Raw genomic sequence first — 25,889 nt, forward strand, 5'->3', positions numbered from 1 at the left:
GTTCCACCCATATCCAGCCCCTTACTGGACATATGGCTAAGGCAGAGATTACACACTTCCTTCTCATCACACCAGGAATGTTCACTGTGCCCATCTGAAAGCAGCCACCTGACACTCTCAGCCAATTACAGCCACCCATTGCTACTTAGGCTAATAGATCAAGCAGCACAGAGGAGATTGATTTGCTGGGGACTCTGCATAAATTATTTTATGAATGGGAAGCTACTGATTGGCTTAGAGCATTAGCTGACTGCTGTAGCCAATCAGCGGCGCCCCTGTCCAACAGGACTACGCTCTTCCTGTAACTAGGATTCAGAAGCCAAATGCCATCTGGGTAACCTGTAGATTAACACTGGAGGCAACCTTTGGGGTTGAACTGTTCGGCCCAGTAGCCTCCTGCACTATAACAACTTTATTTAGATCAAGAGGGTCAAACAAGTAGGCAATGAGGAGGGGAAAGTCGCTCTCTTTGGATGACGCAGACAAAATTTTCTCCTTCCTCATCTGTCACGGAGGAGTGGCCAGCCAAACACCACTCTGCCTCAAACGAGGATAAATAGTGGGATGATGAGCCTCAAAATTGTCAGGGAATCTATTGTGGATGAGCCCCATACACCTGGAGGGACACAAGTCTCCCCCAACCTGCTGAGGATGTGGTGTGTATTGGTCTGCATGCTGAATGCCAAGACCCATCCTTTGAGATAAAGTGGCACAGATTCCAGAATTTGGCTCCATGGTCCACATCTTCACGTCCTGGACCAAATTGAGGAGGGCTTAAAAATCAGATCCCACCTGGAAATGTATATGTGCTCCATGCTCCTTCTGCCTCCTGGGGAATGCATATGTCGCCCTCTCTACTGAACGACGTAAGGCCGGATTATTAGGAATGCTTTGAATTCTCCAACTTTAGTTCCAAATGATTGAGCTTCCAATTTGGTGAGCCTTTTATTAAGGATCAGCACAAGGGTGTGAAGCGTGTTGAACTACCCTCAACAAGGTGCGAACTTCACTGGCCTATTGATAGTACTTGATGTTATTAAATGTTGGTTAAAAAATAAAAAGGTGTGGAGTCTTTCTAGTGGCTGTGAAGGGACTTTTCATTTAACCGATGCTATAAACACACTGCAATTGTAAGAAGCACACGGATATCCTGTAATAGCCATGGCGGTTGTATGGAAAATCCCCAACACACACACACACGAGAACCTCGGTTTATTTACAGTGGTAATTAATGTGAGATTGTGTGTTAATAAAAAGGTTTCAAAAATAAAATGTTTCCCATTATTTTTCCTGTGCCTATAAGGAATAAAGATGCATCACAATTCATGTTAAATGTTGCAGGACATTTCAATATGGGTTTAAGTCTATATCTTAAAGGACCACTGTAGGGTCAGGAACACAACGGGGCGGGGCCAAAATTCAGCGTCTCCGTGTGGAGCGTGGGGACGCTGAACGGCAGGGCTGCTTACTGTGCAGCACTGAGCCAGAAAGCACCTCCAGTGGCCATCTAAGGAGTGGCCACTTGGCGGTGTCCCTAGGGGCAATGTAAACACCGCCTTTTCTCTGAGAAGGCGGTGTTTACATGAAAATGCCTGAAGGGAGCTATTGGACTCACCAGAACAACTACATTAAGCTGCAGTTGTTCTGGTGACTATAGTGTCCCTATATGCAGAGTCATTGTTAACAAATGCATTTATGTTACAAAATATACACTCAGGCATCTGAAATCACCATCAACTACCTTTCCTATACACCAGAAGTGCCACCAAAAACAGAGAGATTACTGAAGAAAACGAAAAAATAATAGCGCCCCTACAGCACTTTAAGGGAGAAAACGGTATTACATGTATTTAATATGCCATTGGTAGGACACAAAAATTAAGACCTGTTTTGAGCTTCAAACTGTTGAAAATACGAATGGTTTCTGCATGCTTTTAATCTTGCTACATGTATTACTTGATAAATCTAAAAAAAAATAAAAGAACCCATATGCTCAAAATCCTTAATTAGCCAGATCCTATCGTGCATTTTCCATCCACTCTTCATTCGAACAGGATTAGCTGGTGGTCATGGCTGTGACTAGAAGAGATTACGCTGTATGAACTAGCCGCACACAGCAACACAAACACTTATATCAATGGTTTCCACACCCAAAAATGGGATTGCACGTGACCTACACAGCAAGAAGCATCTGTGGGAATTGGTTAATGGGATTACAGCTGTATTTCACATCACTAGGGACACAACACGAGTCCACATGCCTACAGTGCTACTGATTACCATTATTTATCTTTGCTGGTATATAAAAAAAAAATGCCAACACAGTCCTAAATCCAATGTTTTAGGATAAACAATTTTTATTTATTTTTTTAAAATAAAAAATAATGTAAATTATATATATTAAAAAAAAATTATAATAAAGATAATATCATAATATTTGTTAAATGCATTTATCCCAAAATCTTAAAAGGGAAACTAAACTAACTTAATCAAAATTAAGTTGTTATGGTGCCAAGAGGACCCTGGCGCTAGCTTACCTTTAGTGGTTAAACTATTCACGAATTGTTTAAACCTCAAGTGCCCTCTTCAACGCCAGATCGCTCTGCCCCCTTCAACCTCCACTTGATGGAAAGCATGAAAACGGAAGTCTAGGACTGCCTCAGGCGGGGAAGCCGCTGTTTGGCTTAGAGTGTTTGGCTGACACTCAGCTAATCAGGGATTCTGAATTCATAGAAACGGTTTGAGGAAAAAACGTGCATTTCTCAATCCGTTTTGGATACGATGCACTTGCGCTGTGATGCTCGGAGACAGTTTCCAGGTTTCCTGGTATGTACCAGGACAGTTGAAATGTACAAATAGAGACACTTTAATTTTAAGGGTGTGAGTGAGGATGTGGCCGGGGCGAGGCTGTTCTGAGAAATTTAAGGCGACTTACCAACAGTAATTTAGGCTACCAAATTATTATTATTTACACAGACTGATTTCTATACATATTTATTATTTCTAAAAACGCATTTCTGTATTATTGCTCTGGAGCTCTGTTATACACTCAGACACACCAATAATATGGTGCTCTTAGAAAAGGAAGAATGTAAGGGTAGAAAAGAGGATTAGGGCACAAACTAGGGACTGTCCCTCCTAAACAGGGACACACGGGAGGCATGTGCACGTATAGTCCCGATTCCCCTACTATGGACTGTTCCTAAAAGCAATGTGAGATTTCTCCTTGGCTCACCAATGAATTTAAAGGGACACTACAGACACCAGAACAACCACAGCTTAATGCATTTTTTTTATTTTTATGTCTCTGTCTATATATATATATATATATATATATATATATATATATATATATATATATATATATATATATATATATATATATATATATATATATATATATATATATATATATATATATATATATATATATATATATATATATATATATCTATCTATCATGTACCTGCAGGCTTTTTAAATGTAAACACTGCCTTTTCAGAGATAAGGGAAGTAAACTCACTTTTTTAATGTAAAGAGACCTACACTGTTAATTTACCACTATGTTTGTGTTCCTTTGATAGAACTTAAAAGTAATGTAGCATTATTGTCTCATCCAAATCAATGCAAAATATCAATGATAAAAAAAAAACCCATTCTATTCCCTCAATTATTTTAGTGCTAAAGAGATATTATTTTGAAAAGCAACTTATCTATTTCTAATGGAACCAAGATTATCTGATCAGTCCAATTTATGTTCCCTCTATACCCATAAACATACAATTTATTGTAAGAACCATGCAAGAACACATTCTCAGGGATTCCGATTTCACTGTCTATTTTGGAAGGGTAGAATTTGAAGATGCTTTGAGCATGCCCCATGATTTCTCTATTTATTGAGGTTATTCCCAGATGCTAGGAGAATGTAATTTATGAGAGGGCAACTTAAATCTCTCCAGTTTACAGTCTGCAATGTGATGATGATCTGGGTTTTCTCAATCTTACACTTGTTTGTTTAACCTCTGCTGCAGACAGTCTGGGATCATCCTGCCAGGGAATAATGATGTCAATTTCATGCCTCTAAGTTTTAAAGGCTTGAAAAGGGTTATAAGGTCAACAGGTCCTCACATGCCAACATCTGGGAGATGAATTTATACCATGTAAAAATGTATTTGAAATGATTTACAAACATCCATCACATACCTGAAGACACCAAAGTGGTCCAGTATGCTTGCACTCTAAATCAGAGTAGCCAATTACGATATCACCTGAACTCTGCTTTTCTCGTGCTTTTGTTTAATATTATCTTCTCTACAATATGGATGTGAAACGGTCATGTTTTTACATACAGGCTGCATGCATGAACTATGCCCAGCCTGTTATAGGTTTAAATAAGTTAAACAATCCATTACAGAGGAAAATTTGGATAACATGGGCCTACACAGAGAGCCATGGCACTCTGTAGGTATTATGCGATATATTGTATAATGCCACTTGCAGACGCACCACCAACACTATGCGCCTATTGCTACTTCAAATTAAAAGTAGTAGGACTTTCTAAGATTGGCTGTTGGAATATACCGTAATAAAAAATAAATAGAAAAAAGGTTACCTTTGACATCTAGAGACATTTAATTTCTTAGGAACACTATAGTCACCCACATCACGTCATCTCAATGAAGTGGCCTAGATGCAGTGTCCCAGTCCCACTCACTACTGCAATGTAAATCATTGCAGTTTTTGAAAGATTGCAATAATTACATTGCAGGAATAAGACTGCCTCTAGTGACTGTCAGATAGGTAGTAGAGGCACTTCCTGGTTGTGAACGGACTTTTGGTTGTCTAACTGATGCTGGATGTCCCCATGCCCTGCATGAGGACATCCAGCATTTGTAAAACCCGCATAGGAAAGTATTGAAACAATGCTTTCCTATAGGGAGGGTCTAATATGCTTGTGGTGCTCACCGCACATGCGCATTAGCCCCCCCGTCTGATGACCGAGAAGGCGGAACGCTGATCCTGTGCCGAGGGATATTGGCGCTGGAATCGAGTAAGTGACTAAAAGGGTTTTCAAATCTTTTATAGTATTTATTTGTATTCTTTACACTATAGAATCCCCTGTAAGCATGTAATTCCTATGCAAGATCTGAAATGTGGTACAGGCAATGCCCAAACAAAAAAACATTTTAAAATGAGAAAAGAAAAATGACATGAGCAGCAGAAGTCTTTGGGTACCGTGAGAGTACAGGTTTTAGTCAAATCTTGAAAACCACTTCGAAATGGCTTTACTTTCACTAGAATTACTAACAAACAATTAGAAACATGGTGCTTAATTTGCTTCTAATGGATGTTTACATCCCTTATAGGGAGTTGTAACAAAAGTGGCCAAATATGAAAAAAAAATTCTATTCATTATAGTTACAATTATAGCATTTAAAATTATATGCAAATATAATTTTCTTTTTCCCATGTCTACAAAATAAAAGGGAAGTAGAACGTTAACCCTTCTTTGCTGGGAACAATGTATTACTTGTACAACAGATTTTCTCTGTGCTGTGTCTAATTACTTCCATTTCGAAAACTTCCCTTACGAGCCATTTGCATATTGTCACACGGACACAACCTTCGCACGCTAATTGTTTTGGTTCCGTGTGAACGGGTTCTTCTCCCTGGGGTTAGAGATGGAAGGCTCTCGTAGAGCCGTGTTTCTTTGTTCCTTCTCTTGGCCTTGTCATCACTTTCACATTGTCAGCGATTCCATCCAACTCTACTCACTGCTCACGTTTCCAATCGTCCCGGACAATCGTCTGAAATCCAATTAATGCCACAATGAGGACAGACCAGGAGTGGGCTCAGAGAAACACCAGGGACATCCAGCTCCCAATCTTCCAATACAACCCACTGCTTTGTTTTAGTCTAAACATTGTTCCAAATTCTACAGCATTTCAGCACAAAGGATGAAAGAGGGATATTCAGAAAGGGATTTATGAATAGCCCCTGGAGCAGAGCAGGTTTGTAAGTTAATGCACCAACCACTAAAGGCTTTGGAGTTAGGAGGAATAAATGCGGAAATTGTGACTTGAAGGAAATGCTACTGGCATCCAATAAATTCTGTTCATGCCTTCACCTGTATAAGCAATAAAGTCAAACACTTAAGTTATTAAGTTAGAAGATCTATTACTATAACTTGTGCATGCGCATTTCAGTCAAACAGAAATTTTGCAACAGCCGACAGGAAGTAGCAAAAACATTCACGGTTTCATTTTAGGCATTTCTAAGGGCAAACACAAGACCGAGTAGTCCTTCTGTTTTTAGAAACCTTTTGATTATTTTTAAACATAAACTCAATATAGTGATCGTTTTTCAAAAAAGATTCTCTCTATATCAAGAAATGAAGAACAGAGAAATGACAATGCCACTTTAATGGGTTCAGTAGACCCATGGGTGACTGCCACCTTAGAATATTCAGCTCTGGGTATAAGAAGGATTAGTGGTTAACTAATGTAAAGACTTCAAAAGAAGGATGCAACGAAGGAACTTTTTAAACAGAAACCCATTGTAGCTCAATCTCTGCTGTAAAAGCTTTGTGCATGGGAACAATGCAATGAATGTATTTCCTTGTGCAAGCCATTCTTGTACATGAAGGAGCAAGGTGCGGTTTTACTGCACTGTCATTCACTGAGCATTCAGGTGTAACTGCTTGTACAGCGTCCCATGCAATGGGCCTTTTCTAGTAAAAGTACTGTATTAAAAGGCATGGCTGACTCTGGGAAAATTATATCTAAAGCCTGGGAAAGCAGCACTTAAAGTAAGTCAGCTGGGCTTTCAGGAAGATGAGCCCATTATGTCCAACAATGTCAGTGCTTTAATTTGTGCTAGAATATTGTTTGGGCAGTGATGGGGAAAATCTACTTACTAGGAATATTTACTGAGGCAAAATACTGCAAGCGCACTGGTCCTGAACATTGTATCACGCTTATAATTATCATCATATTTTTTTTTTATTTTTTTTAAAGGGACACTATAATCACCAAAAGAACTGTAGCTTAATGAAGCTGTTTTGGTGTATAGATCTTGTACCCTGCAGAATCCTCTGCCACTTAGGAGTTAAATCAATTTGTTTATACAGTCCTAGTAACACCTCACTGCAAGTGACTTGCACAGCCTTCCTAAACACTACCTGTAAAGAGTCAATGTTTAGACTTCCTTTATTGCAAATAATTAAAATTTCTTATCTCCTGCTCTGTTAATCGCTTGTTGGGCCGTGCAAGAGCCTTCTGTATGTAGTTAAGATTCAATTTACAGCACAGGATATAAAACTTTTAAAGCAAGTCACATCTGATATCAAATTAACCCATTTTGGTTTTCATGCAGACTGTGTCAGTCACAGCCAGGGGAGGTGTGGCTAGGACTCCATAAACAGAAAAAGTGATTTCATCCTAAATGGCAAAGCATTGGGCACTGAAACTTCAGAGGCATGATCTATACCCAAATCTGCTTCATTAGGCTAAACTTGTGTTGGTGACTATAGTGTCCCTTTAATTCATTTTTTTTTGTAAAAAATGTCATTAACCTTCCTGGCTATAAACATCCATGTGGCAAATCTAGGAGTGTGATGTGGTAGACAAACAGCTAGAAATGCATTGTTATGAAAAGCTAATTAATGAAGTTAATTCATGGACTATAAATCATTGTCTCTGCAGTTAGCTCAACATTAAAAATTTCTGAGGTTTATTAATTTTAATATACTCCCATATTAAAATCCACTCAATGGCTTTGTGAAGTATCCCCGCCTTATTTATTTTGCGCACCCATATTATTTCAGATCAGGAGTGCCCAACCAAGTGAGGTTTTGCTGCGGTTAGCTAGCAAAGAATTCTGGGAAGGGACACATTTAAACACCCCTAGTTTGGACTACAAGCAATGTCCTCCATTTCCCCTGTATCAGCTCTGCAGTTTTATTGATGTATTATCTGAGAGAATGCAAAGCACACTATAACACCCCCCCCCCCTTGACACATTGTTCTCTATAATTTAGCGAGCTGTGCACCCGGGAGCCAATGCTGCTCACCCACCTGGAAAAGCTTCCAGCTCTTTCATATCCCAGTGTCATTATTTAACAAGTGACCTCTGGCTCACCCAACTAATACCTGTCTGCGCTACGTTAAATCCCTTGCACAATGCCGCTGCAAATCACCATTCAGAACTATACGCTGAAATTTCCACAAATGTTCGGATGGCAAAGTCAGTTTCAAGTATGAAATATAAAGGAAACTACAACCTGTGCAAAAATTACAAGCAAATGTATATATTAAAGGATAAACTATCCTGACGTAAACAATTGTGCTCTGCACTCCCACAATGCCTATTGCTTGAGTACATCCCTACGTTGACGGCATAAGTGTGTGAACTAAAGTATAACATTTTCACCACCTTGCATATGCATGCCTCATAAAATAAAAGGCATTTTGACAAACCCAAAACATACGCATACTTAAAGCAGAACTGTAATTGTCTAGGCAAAGGTGAGATTTACATAACTGGACCAGTCTCTTGAGGCGCTACCATCCTTTTTAGCTCCTGACCCATGAGATGCCAGGTGCCAACGTAAGTGCTGTACTTTCGCACATGTGTGAGAGTACAGCATTGAGGTCTATGGAGGATCCCTGAGGGTGGGAGCGGGTGTGCCACTTGCTGTCGTCAGATAATTTTACACAGAATTGATATAACCCAGGCCAGAGCTTTTCAGGACTAGCTAGTGACTCCCTATGATATTGCCAGAGATAGAGTTTCACGTCCGGCAGCAGTGGTGTTAAACTTCATTTGTGCGGCATTACTGAAAGGCTGTATAAAGGCACTCTACGCACCACAAGCATTTGAAATCACTGAAGTGGTCATGGTGCTTGGAGTAACCCTTTAACTGACAAAAACCTTGTAAAAGCGAATCAGACTTGTTAACCAAACCATTAATTGTTGGGAACTCACCATGGAAAAGCAAATTTAAGGCCAAATTGGCTGAGCTGGAAAGAAAGGTTGATCTTTGTTCATACTGGACAATTTTGATGTAAAATTTGCCATTTTTGGCAAAGTTAACGGAGCTACATAATGTTTAGTCTATTTGTTATATAATTTGCAGGGCTCTTGGGAGCTATCCACTATCGATTCCAGAATAAACCCTTTAGTTTCCAGTGGATTAGTGATCCCCCAGGCACAGTCTACTAAGCTTAAGGGTTCACTTACAGGACGTGGGCCAGCAGCAAGACCAGGTCTATTCAATACAAGACAGATTTTATTCCAACCCATTCAATGAGGCTCTGTGTGTCTTTATTTCAATGTGTCCGTTTAAAATTTCAAAATTTCCTTTAAGACACAGAAGGCTCAGATTTCGCATTGAGTTCCAAGCCTGTGTTTGTTATCACATACTGGCTTAACCACTTCAGGAACTTGTTAGTCCTGGCAGATCACAGGCCCTGATGAAGTTAGAAAAAAAATATTTAAAAAAATAGGGAATTTATCCACTTGTACAGGTTAGAAGAAAAAAAAATTAGAAACACATGCTTGCGGGCTGCTCAAGTCAAAGCTTTCACAGCCCGTAACCATGACATGCCTCACACAAACTATAATTACAATGCAGATTGTAATCTATGGGCATGGGCCAAAATTCACAGAACGAGCAGTTGACTTAAAACGGCGCACCAAAAGTTAGCTCTTGCTTGTGCTATTCAATCTTTATCTGTTTTTTTTTCTTTAGTAGCTTCTATTTATTTCATTTTTATTTATTTGCCATGTCCAAGCATGCATGCACTTTTGTGTAGATGCCAGTGCATGAATGAGCTTACCCAAGATATCATATGGTGGCAAATTTGCCCACAATGTATAATATAATAATGGAAGGAAGTGTATTGTTAAAATACCTTTGGTGCTTTTTTTTCTCCCCACTACAGTAAACACTGTAGAAAGTTTACTGGTGTTGGGAAAGGAGGAACTGTCACTTATAGAGAAGTGACATTTCCTCTTTAAAGTACTGAATGTGACACTAATTCTGTGCAAAGCAAAACATGATGAAGCAAATTACTTTCTTCTTCCTCGTTTGTTTTCTTTACTGTTCAGGACTATGGCAAGCAGACACAACCATATAACGCTCACAATGAACAACGACAAACAACTTTATATACTGCCAAGAGGGTTAGGCCACAGCTTTATTGAACAATTAATGTCCAAAATACTTAAACTCTCCACCAGCTGCAGCTCCTTAACCAAAAGCTCACGTCCGCCATTTTACGCTTCCACCTGGATATGTCTACCTAGTTCCACTTTCTTTGTGTCGTGCGGCTTTTCTTTCTATTCCTTAACAAATAACTTCCCACCATTAAGCCACATGTCAACACAACAGGAACTGAGAGGGTAAGAGGGAATCACCCAGCTTCCTAGAATCATAAGGATAATCCTTCCACTTCCTGTAAAATTATAAATAAAAATATATTTTTAAAAATATTACCCCTAACACCCAACCACCATTAATTATGTAGATTTAACACTTCCAACAGAGGGTGTTTTTAGAAAATGGCCCTCAATGCTTTGTTCTTTTACCAAATACTCAATGCTTTCTTCCTTTAATCCAACACCAATGCTTTTTTTCTCATTATGGAAAAAACAATTTTAAAGGGGAAAAATACACCAGAAGTATGCAACTGATGGTAAAAAAAAAAAAAAATTAACAAAAAAAAGTCAGAAGGATTGCAGCTCAGAATAGGGACTTTCCTTCCTAAATATTAACACTTGGGAGGTATGGTATTTCAGATTATTTAAGTACCAGTTCTGGATAGTCTGCACAATAGGCTATGTATGTATAAGGAGTTAAGAGGATAAGCAGAGTGCGGAGCAGACAGGAGTTTGTGTTCCTTGCCAACGTCACAATGCGATGCAGACGGTTAAGACGGCAAATCAATAGCTTTTCTGTTCCTCTCCCTTATGGGCGCCAAGTACGACAAACAGCAGAATGTTTACCCAATAACAGACGGATTTCCTGCTAGCGCTAACAAAACAGGTGCAAAACTGACAAAATGCAGCATTTCTATCAGAAAGGAGACATGCAACGTATGGCAGTATCAATCACCTTCCCATGTGCTGTTTGGACTAACATTTCCTATCAAACTCTGCCCAACACCCTACATGCATTAAAAAAAATAAAAAAAAATATATATATAATAATTCAGCTAAAGTGGTTAGTCATTTTCTTTAAATTTATTTTAGGCAGTAAAACTGCTCTAAAGGACAGAAAAAGATTTACACCCATTAGGAAAATTTTTTGACAATCCTGTCATTCCGTGCCAGAGGTCAAACTTTAGGGACAACATTGTTTTTACAACATAGAAAACTGCAGATTCTTTTCAGGCTAAATGACAGCAAAACGTCAGATTTTAAAAAGAGTAATGAGTTCTGGACACAGCAGAAAGTATCCAGCGCTAAAGATTTTTAGACCGTTTGACTTGTAAGCCTTCATTTTACCCGCTGTCGTACCGATGTATTCTGCCTACAAACTACAACACAATAGCTGCACAGCGGGGCTTAGAACACTCTCAAGGTACTTTCTGCAGGCCGATGAGTCATCTCATCACACCTTGCTGCGTTACGCAACCAGCTTGTGAAAGACACCAAATATAACTTGCATGTGTCGTTTGCTTTTCATTTCGCATTTAACTCCGATGATAACAAGCGCAGCCCTGGAGGTCAGGCGATCAAACTTGGAACAAGACAAGAGCTGAATGCCAGCGGAAACCTAAAGCTTGCAGATCTCAAAGGGTTAAGGAGACTCACTGCGACACGCTCTGTCGTTTTATGCCATTTCTTTCAAATTGGCTCCTATTCTTAAACTGTGAAAAAAACAAAAAAACATTTCTCAAAGTAAACCTTACGTATATTCTTTACATTTTCCTATTAATCTATACTTTGCCAAGATTGGATCTAGTTTGGGGAGAGGGGGAAGCCCAATGGGTCAGCTCTTTAGTGGGCCTAAAGGGGAGAGGGGGATGGGCTCGGAGGGCGCTGGAATGGCATTTCCCCTAACCCTCGTTTCCACTTATTCCAGCTCTTCTCCAATCAGGTCTTTGCCCTGTACAAGGAAATCATAACGATAAAGTGGGGAGACGCGCTCTTTCTTCAAGAAAATCTTAGACACCTCATAATAGGCACTTTAATCAATAAAGAATATCAACTGGAGTGCACGTTGTTAATATTTTTTTGCACACAATACAGTTTTTGTTTGGTAACACTCCAAGCACCAGAACAACTACAGCATACTGTAGTGGTTATGGTGCAATCATTTGTTGAGTCCACTCCCTCTGTTATTATTTAAAACACTTCAAAGCTTTGAAAAGGAAAAAATAGGGTGCTCCCAGCAATCAAACTCCAGGCACTCTGCTGCTGCCAAGATTATGGAGAAATAATTGCAGAAAGCTGTCCAACCTTAGATAGCAATGATAGCCTGAGAGCACTGATCCAGTCCTCCCTATAAGCACTCACAACCTATCGTTGCCTATAAATGTGTATGACCTTTGTACAATGAACATGAAATTAATGAAACATTCTAAACACCATAACCACAACAGAATGCTCCAGTGATTCCGTGCCAGGAGTGCAATGTTAACTCTCTCCACCATTGTAAGTAGCTAAACTGTTTAAGACGTTTCCGTTGGCTCTCCTGAGCTAAGCCCTGCAGTGCAGATCTAGCTCATTGGCTGAGCGCATCGGCTGGTCACTCTGTCAATCTCAGATTTTGTTTCACTGTCAATTGTATTCAAGGTGGGGAGCAGAGTTTAGCAGACCCCAAGCAAGATGTCAAACCATTCTAAAATAGATGTATTAATTACTTTCAACTTGCAGCGCGGAGGGTGGAGAGAGAAGGGGGAGAGGGAAGAGGGGGCAGGTACCACTGGCACCACAATCACTGCAGCATTATTAGTTATGGTGTTTGAAGTGATCCTTTAAGAAGCTGACAGACAGCACCCAAGCCACGTCAATAATGTGTTACGCGTGCGTGCACATACACATTCTGGAGAGGGGGAGAAACCTCTGATAGAGGCAGGAAATAGATGTCCAAATGTTTTATTGAAAAAAACCTTTCATTCTGATAAAATCACAACAAACACATTAAACCACAGCAAACAAGCCCATTTATCCCGCCGCCATTATTTCTTGATACACAATACTTTTCTTACACCCCTTACAGTACCATAACGGGTTAACCAAAACCATTTCAGTTCCATTTCACCCAACAGTAATCTCACGATTGCTTCCTCAATCTGTCAACAGCTCTCTGTACCTCTATACATAAGGATGTCACTCAACATTACGCTCAAAAGCTTTGTACAGGTGGATGAACGTCAGTATAAATTCCCTGATCAGCCAAGAGCTGATAGTCACGGTAGTGCCAGAAGAAAGTGTGAATTATGGCATAATTTATTGCATTAACTTTTTTTTTTTAAACCCAAAAGCAGAAAATTTAACAGAGAAACTAAAGGCTAGGAATACAATATTGTATTCCTAGCACTATAGCTGTCCATAGTGCCCCCCATTGTATAATGCTTTACTATGGGACTTTGGGTGACGCCGTATGTCCTCATGCATAGTGTAAGGATGTCCAGCGTCAGTTAGGTGACCAAAAGTCGCCTAACCACCCGGAAGTCCCTCAAATAAATAAAGCTAGAGGTGGAGTTAACCCTGGTTAGTAATTATTGCAGTTTCTTAATAACTGGAATACAACTTCAGGGTTAAACTGGCCAGTCCACCCAGACCACTTCAATTAGCTGAAGTGGTTTGGGTGCCTATAGTGTTGCTTTAAACAGACCCAGGAAGCAATCCTCTAAAAGTCATGAGCAGCTTTGCATTGGACTAGGTTCCTGTTATTTGGACCTAAAAAAATATAGCCAATTGTCACAGCACGTTGTGTTTAAAGTTCCCACAATATCAAACAAAATAAGACAATAGAGCTTAATCGCAAAATGCCAAAATGAAAACAGATTTCCAAAGTTAAGGGGAAAATAGCCAATATGGTAGGGGGAGCAAGAGATCACCAAAATACTGTAGTGACAATTTTAGTCTGAAATCTGGAGGAAAAAAAAAATGTAAGTGAATAAATTCCTTTATGTTCCAATACCCAAACTGGAAATTCTAAAGAAATTGGAAGAGAATAGGCCACAAAATAAAACTAAAAATTCGCCAATTTGGTGATTTTGACCCACAATTCGTCATAAAAATGTCAGCTTAGTGTATACATGTCTTTGAGGATTCCACAACAAACACACTTTTCAGATTCTTCATTTGCTCTCTAGCAGCTAAGGAAACATATACATTTTACAGATTATGCTTTTTAATTTATTTTTCATGAACACATAAACTGAAGACAGTAATGAGAACAGACAGTGCTCCCTGAGCAGTGAAGGTAGGAGCATTTTTACTCAAGAATATTTCTGCTGCTGCAGAGGAATATACAGAACGTGATCCATCCTGGCCTCTGCTACAGCACTCGCTCAAATCTAAAATTCCCTCAGACAATGCGAGTTGCTCTGCCTTGAGAGATCTATTTGTAGAAATGGGTCAGCTCCCATTCTGCGCAAATTTATTTTTCCCTTTTGTTTTTGTAAAAGCCTGGTAGAAGTTGCTGCCATTACAAGTGTAGTATATGTGAAACAACATTTGCAGGCACTTGTTTGCTGTAACTCCTGTTTTGCCAACAGCAATAAGTCTGCCATCTGGGAGCTCTTTGCAGAAAACCAAACCTCCCCTTACAAAAATATGATACGAGTAGGCAAGACCTTCAACTGTTCTAGTACTGTGCTCCATTTATTCTCTTCCTACCTGTTAATTTTCAGGTAAGTTGGTGAGATAACTGTGTGGTTATGGTTACAGTACTTCTATTGCCTATTGCTTGTGGCTGAAAGTTTAATTCTTCAGGTCATCTCAAAAAGTCAACCTTCGGAGGACAAAAGGTTTCCCCATTTAATTGGATTTTATTCACCTTTTCTCCCACACCGAGCTGGTCTGACCGCAGCTGGCTCTGCCTCCTTGGCTGAGATAATCAATTTTGATGATCTCAGCCAATCCAATGCTTCTTCCATAGGAAAGTGCCACACTACACCAATCAGCATTTTCTCAGAGATGCATTGAATGAATGCATCTTTATGAAGATTGCTCAGTGCCTCCATGCAGAGCGTGGAGACGCTGAACGCCAGTGCGGCACACTGTGCAGCACTGACACGGGAAGCACCTATGGTGGCAAGTAGTGGTGTAACTAGATATCAATGTTAGCACTCCATTTTCATTTTTACAGTGCCAAGAAACCTGGCACTCTGGCGTGCAGGCTCCTTCTCTGATGCACCTTGTTACAACATAGAGAATAGCATGACAGAGGGGAGATACAGTTCCCCCCACTCCCTGCTACGGGACTCCACAATTAAGGACTGCTCCCCCCTATCCTGAAATGGATACGATTTATTTCCAATTTGATTTTACCAGAGACTGAATGGTAATAATTATATATATCCACAAGAATTTTCTTTTTTTTTTATAGTGAAAACTATTCCCATTTCTCTCAGCCATCCAGTCTAAGGGGGAGAAGTCACAAAATGTGTTTTCTGAGAATGCTTTAAACACCAAAGCTTTTAAGTGCACAGCAACACTTCAGATATAGCATAAGTAAAAAGTCTATATCATAGATCCAGCCATTTTCCATGACCTGATTAACCGTTTAAAAACAGTCAAAATAATTTAATTACAATAATAAAAAAAAAAGATATTTCATCTACTGGCGCTTATGGATAAACCAGGTTAAAGATTGGGATTAGCATGATGGAGCTGTAAATGAGATCAATACAAATCCCAAAGGGAATGTGTGTAGTTTTCTCCGACACGCTCAGAGCATAATATTACGTGCTCTGGGAAGTAGATATGGGTCACTACTGCAGGGAATGATTGTACCTCAGGGAGAGTCAATCTAGTTACTTAAAAATACAGCCCAGGGGGTTAGGTAAACTGCCTGGATATCTGTAGAGAAATACTTTAAAAATGGAAAATTGGGTTGGCCAAAAAGTAAGCTGCTCTTTAACGACAAAATAAAACATGCACTAAAAGGAATAGGCATTTCATTTAAGTTGTTATGGTGTCAGGAGGCCTAGGTGCCGTGTTACATTAAGGGGTTCATAAACTGATTAACTCCAAAGTTGTGAAAATGGCGACCATCTGTTTGCTCCTTTTCAGCGATGGACAGAGGCCTTAATCAAGAAGTCTCTGGCTGGATGGAACTGACTGTGTGAAAAAGGTATGTACCTTTCTTGTACCGTTTTGGGGATGGGAAACTAGTGATAGGCAGGGGGTGTCAGCTGATGCTCTCGTAACCTATAAGCAGTGCCTAGTCAGGGGCTTCCTCACTGAATCATCAGACTACCGCTGGAAACCAAGAGTTAGGGCAGACACCATCTTCACAACTTTGAAGTTAAATCATTACCATGCTCTTAAGGCAAGACACAGCGCCGGACGTCCTGACACCATAACAACTTAATTGAGATGAAGCCTGCTATAGGATTATGGTGCCAGGTAACCTGGCATTGTTTCAGTATAATATCATATCGTTTCAAAATGATTTGACAAATGATCAGGTTCCCCATGGCACTTGCCCCACGTCCAGTCTATTCCTAAAGGAAAAGCACAATCACTAATCAGCTATGCACGGTCCGTTGACATTCTCAGACAATAAATGTAGCCCTATATAATCCTCAGTATGTTTAACATGGTTTAAAAGGAAAGGAAATAGGGGGGGGGGGGAGGGGCATCCCTGGGGTTGCCTGACAGGATCCAGTTAAGTTATCAAACCATTCAAAAAACGTTTGACAAGTTTCATTGTGACATTGGGGCCTACCTTTTGACCTCCCCAATTTAAAAAAAAAAAAAAAAATGATAATCAATTTACTGCAACATTTTCTTAAAATTGTGAGAAGTCAAAAACAAATAATTCCTTTTGGTCCAAATTTGAGGTACATTTATAAAACATCTGTAGTTACAACTCAAGGTGACACAAAGTCATTTTATATGGGAATACATAGCACTGTGAAAAACCTCAGTGTTACCATGGTTACATACTCATTATTAAAACAACACTATCCCCCGGAGCTACCCAAGAGCACATGTGTGTTAGAGTAAAGTAATGAAAAGTACTAGCGACAGTTTGCTGTCAGTACTTTGCAACAAGCCCTCTTCAACAGAACACATTACGAATCACACAACATTGATATGATAGTCCTCATTGCATGCCGAGGAGCGTTACTTATAAGAGATCCGACGCCAGTGAGAGCAGAGAGGCCTAATTCAGGATTAACTCCTGTCTAAATAGAAAACCATAATTAATATGTCTGCCTGGAGACACGTAACAGGATGCCAGTAACATATACAGGATAGCAGCCAACATCATGTCGTTACCAGTAGATACATTTTAGTATTAACCATTTTAATGTCAGGGTTGTTGCAACATTTGAATACGTCAATGGAATTTTAGTCCACTATGCGAACTCACAAAAAAAAATATTAAAAAAAATATAATAAAAAAATTAAAAACCAACCTCCATCTTAAAAAAAAAAAACACGATGGCGAACAATAAACAAAAAATTAATACAAATATTTACTTTGAGTTATACATTTGTCACAGCGATCAGATATTATGGATCTGCTGACGAATTGATCTTGGCATCCACATGATGTGAAGTTTTGGGGAGATAGTTTTATGCTGCTCGAGCCTTTTTGGGTGTCAAAGCACCGATAATTCCCTGATTGTACTAAAGGGTTAACAGCCTTAGGGTGGCAAAGTTGCTAGCCGACCTTCGGCCTGTGCTTACTCACAGCTAACTGGTGCCAAATAGTTTTGCTTTCCCTTTTTCTACAAGGCCAGCTCTCTAAAGAATCTGAAATGATTGTGGGCTGTGCTGTAATCTGCATTTCAACCTTCCAGGAATGACAAGTTCAAAAGCTTTTGTAGATTGAGCTGTCGGCTCTTCAACTTTAAGTCAAGTTGATTTTCTATCACAAGTATATCTTGTCATGTATGTTACCCCAAGAGTGACTGCAAAGAGAGGGAAAGGGAAGTGGCACTTTATGGAAATTACACTAAAAATCATATATAAAACTTCTGTCAACCTTTTATTCAAGCGATGCCCCGCTAGCTTTTAAATGTACTTTGAAGATTTAGCAGTTGAAATCAGAATCCGGTTTAGTTCAGGCACAGCCAGGGCAAACAATGCATTGGAGGGAGGAAAAAAAAAAAAAACACCACCAAAACATTGTTGGTTTATCTTCGCTCCACCTCACTATGCTATGTCCAATGATAGAAAAAGGCAGGATTTATAATAACAAAAAGAGAGCCGAGATGGAGGCAGCTGAGGATAAATACAGCAATTTCAACATTTAAAAAAAAAAAAAAAAAAGTTACTCCACTCGGAAATGCTGCACATACATAACTTTTTTGCCGAAAGTGTAACTTCACCTCTGGGAGCGTCATAGGGGAATCGTTAGCCAGCCTGGGACAATGTCAATTCTGTGCATATTTGCTGGTGCTGAAATGCATTAATTGGCTGAGAATGGTCAGCTGACTATCATTTAATGGATGGCCAGCATGATCGACTTCTGGTTTCTGCAACTCTGCAGAAGCCAGGTGTCAGTGGCAATTGGGGGCCCAGGTAACATGGCAAGCCATTGCAAAATGCTTTGCCCCATTACTTGGAAACAGGGTCAGGATACTCGTAACATCATAACCACTACAGTGGGTTGGAGTAAAATTTCATTTTTCAGGACTTCTCTCAAACAGATTTGTAAAATAAAAGGATAAGTAAACCCAAGATAAAATAAACAGTGATGTGACAGTTTCCCTTTAGAAGATTTATACCTTGTAATTAAAGGGTTTATTAAAGTTTTCACAAGTTTTAGCAGAATGAATCAAATATAGACAAGAAGCAGAGAAACAAAACATCATAAAAAAATAAAAATAAATAATTAGACGGCACAGAACCTGTATTAAAACAAGCAAGGTAATCTGAATAACCACAACATGCCGAACAAAATTACTGAGGAAAGACTGGGTAGAGAAGTCGACAGAAAGGTTTAACCCCTTAAGGACCAAACTTCTGGAATAAAAGGGAATCATGACATGTCACACATGTCATGTGTCCTTAAGGGGTTAATGAAAGAAATAAGATAAAAACAGGATAAAAAGCAAATGAAGGAGTGGGGTACCCTTTTAGGATTTATTTTTCTGTTTTATCTTAATCTTATTTTAGGTTTCCCCACTATTTCAAATAAGACACATTATTAATCCTTTTAATTCAGAAGACAAGGGATGGGATCCCATACACCCAGAACAGTGGAGTTAAACATTGTCCCCATTGTTTACGCGCAGGAATGCAGCTGATAGGACAGCACTTTGGCACGTGACAGGTTAAAGTTGTATATAATAAAAACATCTGTTTGCTCTACAAAAGTTTCACCGTATATTGGAATTCCTTTTAGCAAGTCGGATCTATAACAAATGTCATTCATGTACCTATGTAAAATATTTCATTCCTTGAAGCGATGGAAGATATTTGAGATCTCATGACAAGCATTCTGGTAAAAGTAATTTCCTCTACACTTTTCATTTCCTTTGGTCTTACAGTAAACTCCCATCCAAAATGATCAAAACAGCCCCCAAATAAAACAAATAAATAAATATAAAAATAAAAAAAACCTCATCCTTCGGGGTAGAATAGGTTACAATTGCATCCCTCTCTACAAAGTTGCATCAAAAAATAAATAAAATGAAAAAGGGGTGGGGGGGGGAAAGCACATCTTACTAACCACTAAACCTAAAGACTTGTCATGGGAGTTGTAGTTCTACAACAGCTGAGGATATATTTCCTGGTAACCCAGATCCATTGATAGCAACTATAACAGACTTTTCAATTAAACAGGACCTCCTGACGGCCCAAGATAGGCCGGAAGAAACTGCTTTGCCTGAACAAAATTTAACAACCCTTTACAAATGAGTAGCCTTAGCATTATGTTCACCCATTAGGCCCTGTAATAAGCCATTTGTGTTCTCTCATCTCTCAGTATCTCAATCGATTAATCATATCTTTATGCTCATGTCTCAAAAGGGTTAACAGGCTGTGCCCATATCCCTTGAGCTTTAAAAGGGCTAAACCCATAGTCGCCATCTGTCCCCTTTTTCACCTCAGAGCGTTAACCAAGACTCTTGTCATAGGTCCAGCCATGACAGGAGTTAATATAGTGGATTAATATACTTACCTATAGACTAGTTTGCACCATATGGTTCCTTTTTGTTTTGTTTAGTCTTTGCTGTATACCACACTCCCTATTGTGTAAGGGTAAGTATGCCATTTAGCGCTGCACTATATGCACTGGTGGTAGTTTAAGACACTCCGTATACCTTTTTCAGGATTATGATTGTGTGTGTCGTCAGGGAGAGATTTACATTAGTGTAGAATCTGCATTTTTTTTCATTTTACCGTATATTCACTTGTACTTAAGCGCCTATTTTACACAGAGTACTTTGTTATTGGTTTTTTTTTGGTTGTTTTTTTTAAACCCTTTTTAAAACCCTCATCGCTCCAGCCCTCAAAAGATCAGATTTTTTGCTTATCCCTCAGGTCCAAAAATTGCGCTCTGGTTTTCATCTCCTTCCATATGAGGCTAACCCTTGCTCCAACACACTAAATCTTTACTCTGGCATCCCCCCTCCAGGCCGCAAAGTGTTAATCTTGGCTTACACACAAATCTGGTGGTTACAGTACAGAAAGCAATGCATGGGGGAATCGATTACAATAAAAAAGGTATTTATTCCCAACTGGACTAGCTGGATTACATGCATTGCACCTGCATGTTATACATGTACAATGCCAAGCTCCCCTATGATGTTCCATAGGCTGGTGTATAGTACAAGGTGTTTCCTGGAAAACGATTCACCCCCAGCTTGTCATGTGACCCTCAAACATAACCTCTAGTAAATTAACTCTGCACTCCACAACTTTAAAAGATGCAGTTCCACCCATTCTATCTCACAGCGCACCTTCGATAACTAAATCCAGCACAGGGAACTAACGCCACTACAAAAAATAAGCAGTACAGAGTATGTGACCTCTGTCACTACAACAGAAGTTTTAATCCTACCTATAGAATTATCATCTTACCAGCGGATACAGCGTGCAGGCATTATAAACAATGGCAAGGGTTAATTATTAATCATACAACCTTTGGAACTGTGCTTAGTGTAAGATCCTTGAAAGATAGACAGGGCACTCCTAGCACCACAATCACTACAGTGGTTGTGGTGCTTGAGTGTTCCTTTAAGCCAATGGAGAAATTGTGTCAGAAGGACTGAGTTTGAGAGTCTGCCCAGTCACCCCAAGAACCTACCCCATTCATCCAGACACGCTGGTGTGTCCATTTGCCCTGAAGTCATGGAAATCTGCCCATTTACCCAGAGAACGTGACCATTCACCCCGCAAATCTGTCAATTCACTCCAACAGCATGAGAATCTGCCCATTATCTCCAAGAGCCTGAGACATGACAGTAGCTTTTACCCTCTAACTACAAACAGGCAAATTGTCTCCAAACCAAAGCATTATAACGGAGGTTGGGGGGTACCCTAACTCTTAACACTTTGGGGTTTATGCACTAAAAAGGGAAATTGAAACAGAATTGTAAAAATGTAGGGCAAATAGTCAATTAGGGGGAGTGGGTATCCCATACACTCTCCAAAATCCCTGTGCAAATTTAGCTCACCTGCCAACATCAAGGTCCTACGCCAACAATTCACACTGTCACTTTCACCTAACTGTAAAATCTCTAGCGAGAGTAAGGGGTAGCACATGGGTACACATGGAGTGGAAAGCAGCAATGTAACATAGATGTGTAATGTGAGAGCAAATACAAACACACAGCGTTTTAACTCTACTACTCATTGACAGTTGCAGCATGGTCAATCCAGACCAAAAAATGTTCACTTTTCAATTCACTACAAGGTTTGGTAAATCATTACATACGTTATAACAGCATCTCCCTGATAGCATACAATTTTTAACTCACTTTTACAACACAATTATTATTATTTTTTACTGTATACTCTGAAAGCCAAATCATCTGAAGAAGAAAAAAAAAAAATCTATCCATTAACTTTGGATAAAAATAATAAAATTAAAAATCCCAAATTGCATACTGGGATGTTCACTAAACTGTAGTATGTAGTAATTTAAATAATGTCAATATTTAGGCAAAAATGGCAATTCTGGAAAAATGATCAAAGTCGGCTGTAGTAAGCTGCAATAGCTGCAGCATTTATGACCTTCTTAAACAAACAATGCAACAAAAAGGTTTACACACACACACACAAAAAAAAAAAAATAGATAGATATATATTTAGATAGATATGTTCTTCCATACAATTCTGGTTTGTGTATTGTGTTTTGCATGGCACTAAATCTGCTTGAATTTTAATATACATCAAGTATTTCTGAAGGAATACTTAATATGTTTTATGAGCTTGTCTAATTACTCTGAAAAAAATTCAACATGATCAGACAGGAGATGGGAAAACTGCGCTTCAACAAAGATTTTATGCATGACCCCCAAAAAAAAAAAAAAAAAAGAAAAAAAACCTCTAAACCTCAGGAGGACAGAATATAGATGGATATTTGACAGCATAGAAAAGCCACTCTGCATATCTAATCTGCAGATTTAACTATATTTCACCTCCGAGCCAGATCAGCCTTATGCCAATCCCAGGTAATTCCTTTACAGTTAATTAAAAGCCTCTACCACCTTTGCTTGAATACCCTCCCCTGTATCCACAACTGGTTTTAGAATCTGCAAGCAATTCCTTTTTTTATGTGCAAATATTGATTCTACAAAACTAATAATTGTATTAAAATACATTTTTGTAAAAAGTTCCAACAAGGTGCCATGATCTGGAGTTTTCAGGTGGTAATCTAATGGGTAAAGAGAGAATGCATTTCACTACAGTGCAGCAGGAGTAGTACATCCATTGGAGAGATGCCCAGCAGAAGTTGCAAATACAGAAATTGCTGAAGTCTGCGATTACAGTATGGGATATCTTTAACTGAACATTTACTAAAACTGTTGCCTTTGCATAGGAATAAGCAACAGTTACGTTTTTAAAATGGCAACTCCCATGACAATCAGCCAGTATCTGACCTGCCATGATCCGACTAATGATTTGGGGATCTATAGTACAGAAGCAACTGTTAAACTACATTCAGGCAACAAATCGAGCCTAGTCCATCCTGTTACATCAAATAAAACCGATTTATTCACTAAAGTGAATATTGTCGGGAATTTAAGTCCATAGTAGCTGAACTAGATGCATAGCGGACTTTTCCAGTTTTGCTATTTTAGCCTTAAATTTGAAAATCACTGAGAACCCCTTCCTTTATAGGGCGGACGGAGGTTTTAGATTGCAAGTTTGTTGGGGCAGGGCCCAATTTACCAACTGTTCGAGTATGTCAATCATGTTTTGTACAGCGCTGCAGAATATGTTGGCGCTATATAAATAATTGTAATTATTTATTGAGAGCAATTCTGGAGGCAAAGTTGAATCAATCAGCAGTAACATTTCATTGATTTCCATGGCAACTGCTCCACTTTCCCAACTTTCCAAATGATAAGTTCCCTATACATTAACCCTTCCAATGAATTATCACAATTCAAACTCCTGAATTCCGAAACGCTCTTGGTTTTCCAGCCAAACCCAGGTTTAACCCCTTAGGGACCAAACTTCTGGAATAAAAGGGAATCATGACATGTCACACATGTCATGTGTCCTTAAGGGGTTAATGACAGGTAGATAATGTGACACCACATACACAAAAAAAATAGTACATACATACAACATGGAGGATTGTCAGGTGTGTGGAAAATGAAGTAATATAATTAAGTAATTGCTATAGAAACCAACAGATATTAATGCTATGTCCATTAGAACACATTTATAAGAATTTCCGCTGTACGGTTATACATTGTGCATTTACACAAATTATTTATAAAAAGCCAAAATAGTCAGCAGTGCTGTACAATGAAAAACAGCAACAAATAAATTTACCTATATACTAAACCTTGCACAATAAAAAAAATACATGTATTTAAGGAGTTTAGGTTATGCTAATTAAACACAACAAAAATGTACATGCTGTCACTTTCAAATGCAACATCTTCCTGCTTTGGTTTATTTTTAAATAAACCTTTTTTTTTCTTCCAGGCTACAACAATAATACAGTTAAAATAAATATACACAAACGTTTTTTGTTTTTAAAACATTTAGGACAACTGATCTCCCATCTACCCCATATGGTATCTTAACGACAACGTTATTTTGTTCCTGAGAAGTTACAACTCTGATCACCAGGGTAACAAGCCTAAGAGAGTGATTGGAAAAGGAGCAGGATAGACTCACCATTAAGACCATTGGGGATACTCCTGTGGTGAGGTTGGGTGGTTAAGTCATCTGCAGACCTCCTGATAGTGCCAGCTTTGTTCTCCAGTGGTTTAGAGTGAGGGATGTGGTGGTGGTGATGATGATGGTCAGGGCTCCCTGCACTGCCCGTGCTGGATGTGCTACTTCCATCTCCTACATCTCTAGTGCCAGACCCCCCATTCAAATTAGTCAAACTGGTTTGACTATCAATGGAGCTCCTGGACCCAGCACCGTTCCTCTCCTCATCCATCATGATAACTATCTCCTTGAGTTCCAGATTGTCTCTCACGAGGGACTCCTGCTTTAGTTCCAGCTCCTTGAGCTTCTGCTGGTAAGCCCCGACCTCTTTCCACATGACACTGGCAGTGTGCCTCCCAAACCTCTGCCATTCCCTGGCCAGTTTCTTGCCTTTCTGCCTGTCATCATCCAAAAAACAGCACAGCTCCCTTAACTCCTGGTTATCATTCTGAAGTTTCTGGTTGACCTCCTTCAATCCCCTGATCTCATGCAGGTGGACCTGCAGCCTCCTGTTCACATCCTTCATCAGGTTCCCATGCTCCACCATCAAATTTATCTTCTCAGTCTCCACTTTTCTCAGCCTCTTCACAATGTCCTCCTTGCTCCACCTCATAAGCTCCTCATCTGAAAGCTTGCTCAGATCTTCTGCAGATCCACATTGGCTCAGGACCTGCTTGGCCATGGTCTCCAAGGATAAAAGCTGGAGGTGTTTTTTTTTTTTTTTTTGGGGGGGGGGACCAAATAAACCTCCCCTTATTTGCACCTGCAAAGCATCTTATTGCTGTATATTAAAATATGCAATACAGCAAAAGCCAGTGACCAAACCCTCATTCATTGCTGACAGGTCCTAGAGTTCCAGGAACTTGGCTCACAACAAGCTTGCTGAGAGTAACACTCAGCTAGTGAGTGAGTTCCTAAACAGAATGCCAGATATCCCCCAGTTTCTTATTTGCAGTTCTCATGAGGATCAGGATCCAGTTGAAGTCTCCAGCTTGCTGATAATCCCTTGCAAGAGCCAGGCAGGATCTCACAGCCTTGGTGTCTCAAACACATCTAAGCCCTCCCAGCCCTCTGTGCTTCTCTATGTGTGACTGCCTTTTTTTTTTTTTTTTACTTTTTTTTTTACTCAACGAGCTTTATTGATCCTGACACAGCACATGGGATTTGAAGAAGGGTGAGCAGGAGGCTCTTACACAAAACTAGGTCAACGTTCAGCTCTGGTTAAAAAATAACAACAGCCGAATTATAGAAACAGATAGATACATCTCAGGAAGGAAAGGGAGCTGCAATATGGCACTGGATCAGCCTGCATTCCATGCAACGATACATTATATTCTGTTTGAAGC

At 39.4% G+C, this 25,889-nt stretch overlaps 1 protein-coding gene across 1 annotated transcript in view; it reads right to left on the reverse strand.

Moving 5' to 3' along the window:
* Positions 1–25,619, reverse strand: part of CCDC85C (coiled-coil domain containing 85C) — an 89,991-nt gene extending 64,372 nt beyond the window's left edge. Inside the window, exon 1 of the mRNA XM_063440194.1 lies at positions 24,505–25,619. Within this exon, the coding sequence (XP_063296264.1) occupies positions 24,505–25,225 (721 nt within the window). The 5' untranslated portion in view covers positions 25,226–25,619. The remainder of the gene's footprint in view (positions 1–24,504) is intronic.
* Positions 25,620–25,889: the final 270 nt, after the last annotated feature.

This window comes from Pelobates fuscus, chromosome 13 (genome assembly GCF_036172605.1).
Source record: "Pelobates fuscus isolate aPelFus1 chromosome 13, aPelFus1.pri, whole genome shotgun sequence".
NCBI lineage: Eukaryota > Metazoa > Chordata > Amphibia > Anura > Pelobatidae > Pelobates > Pelobates fuscus.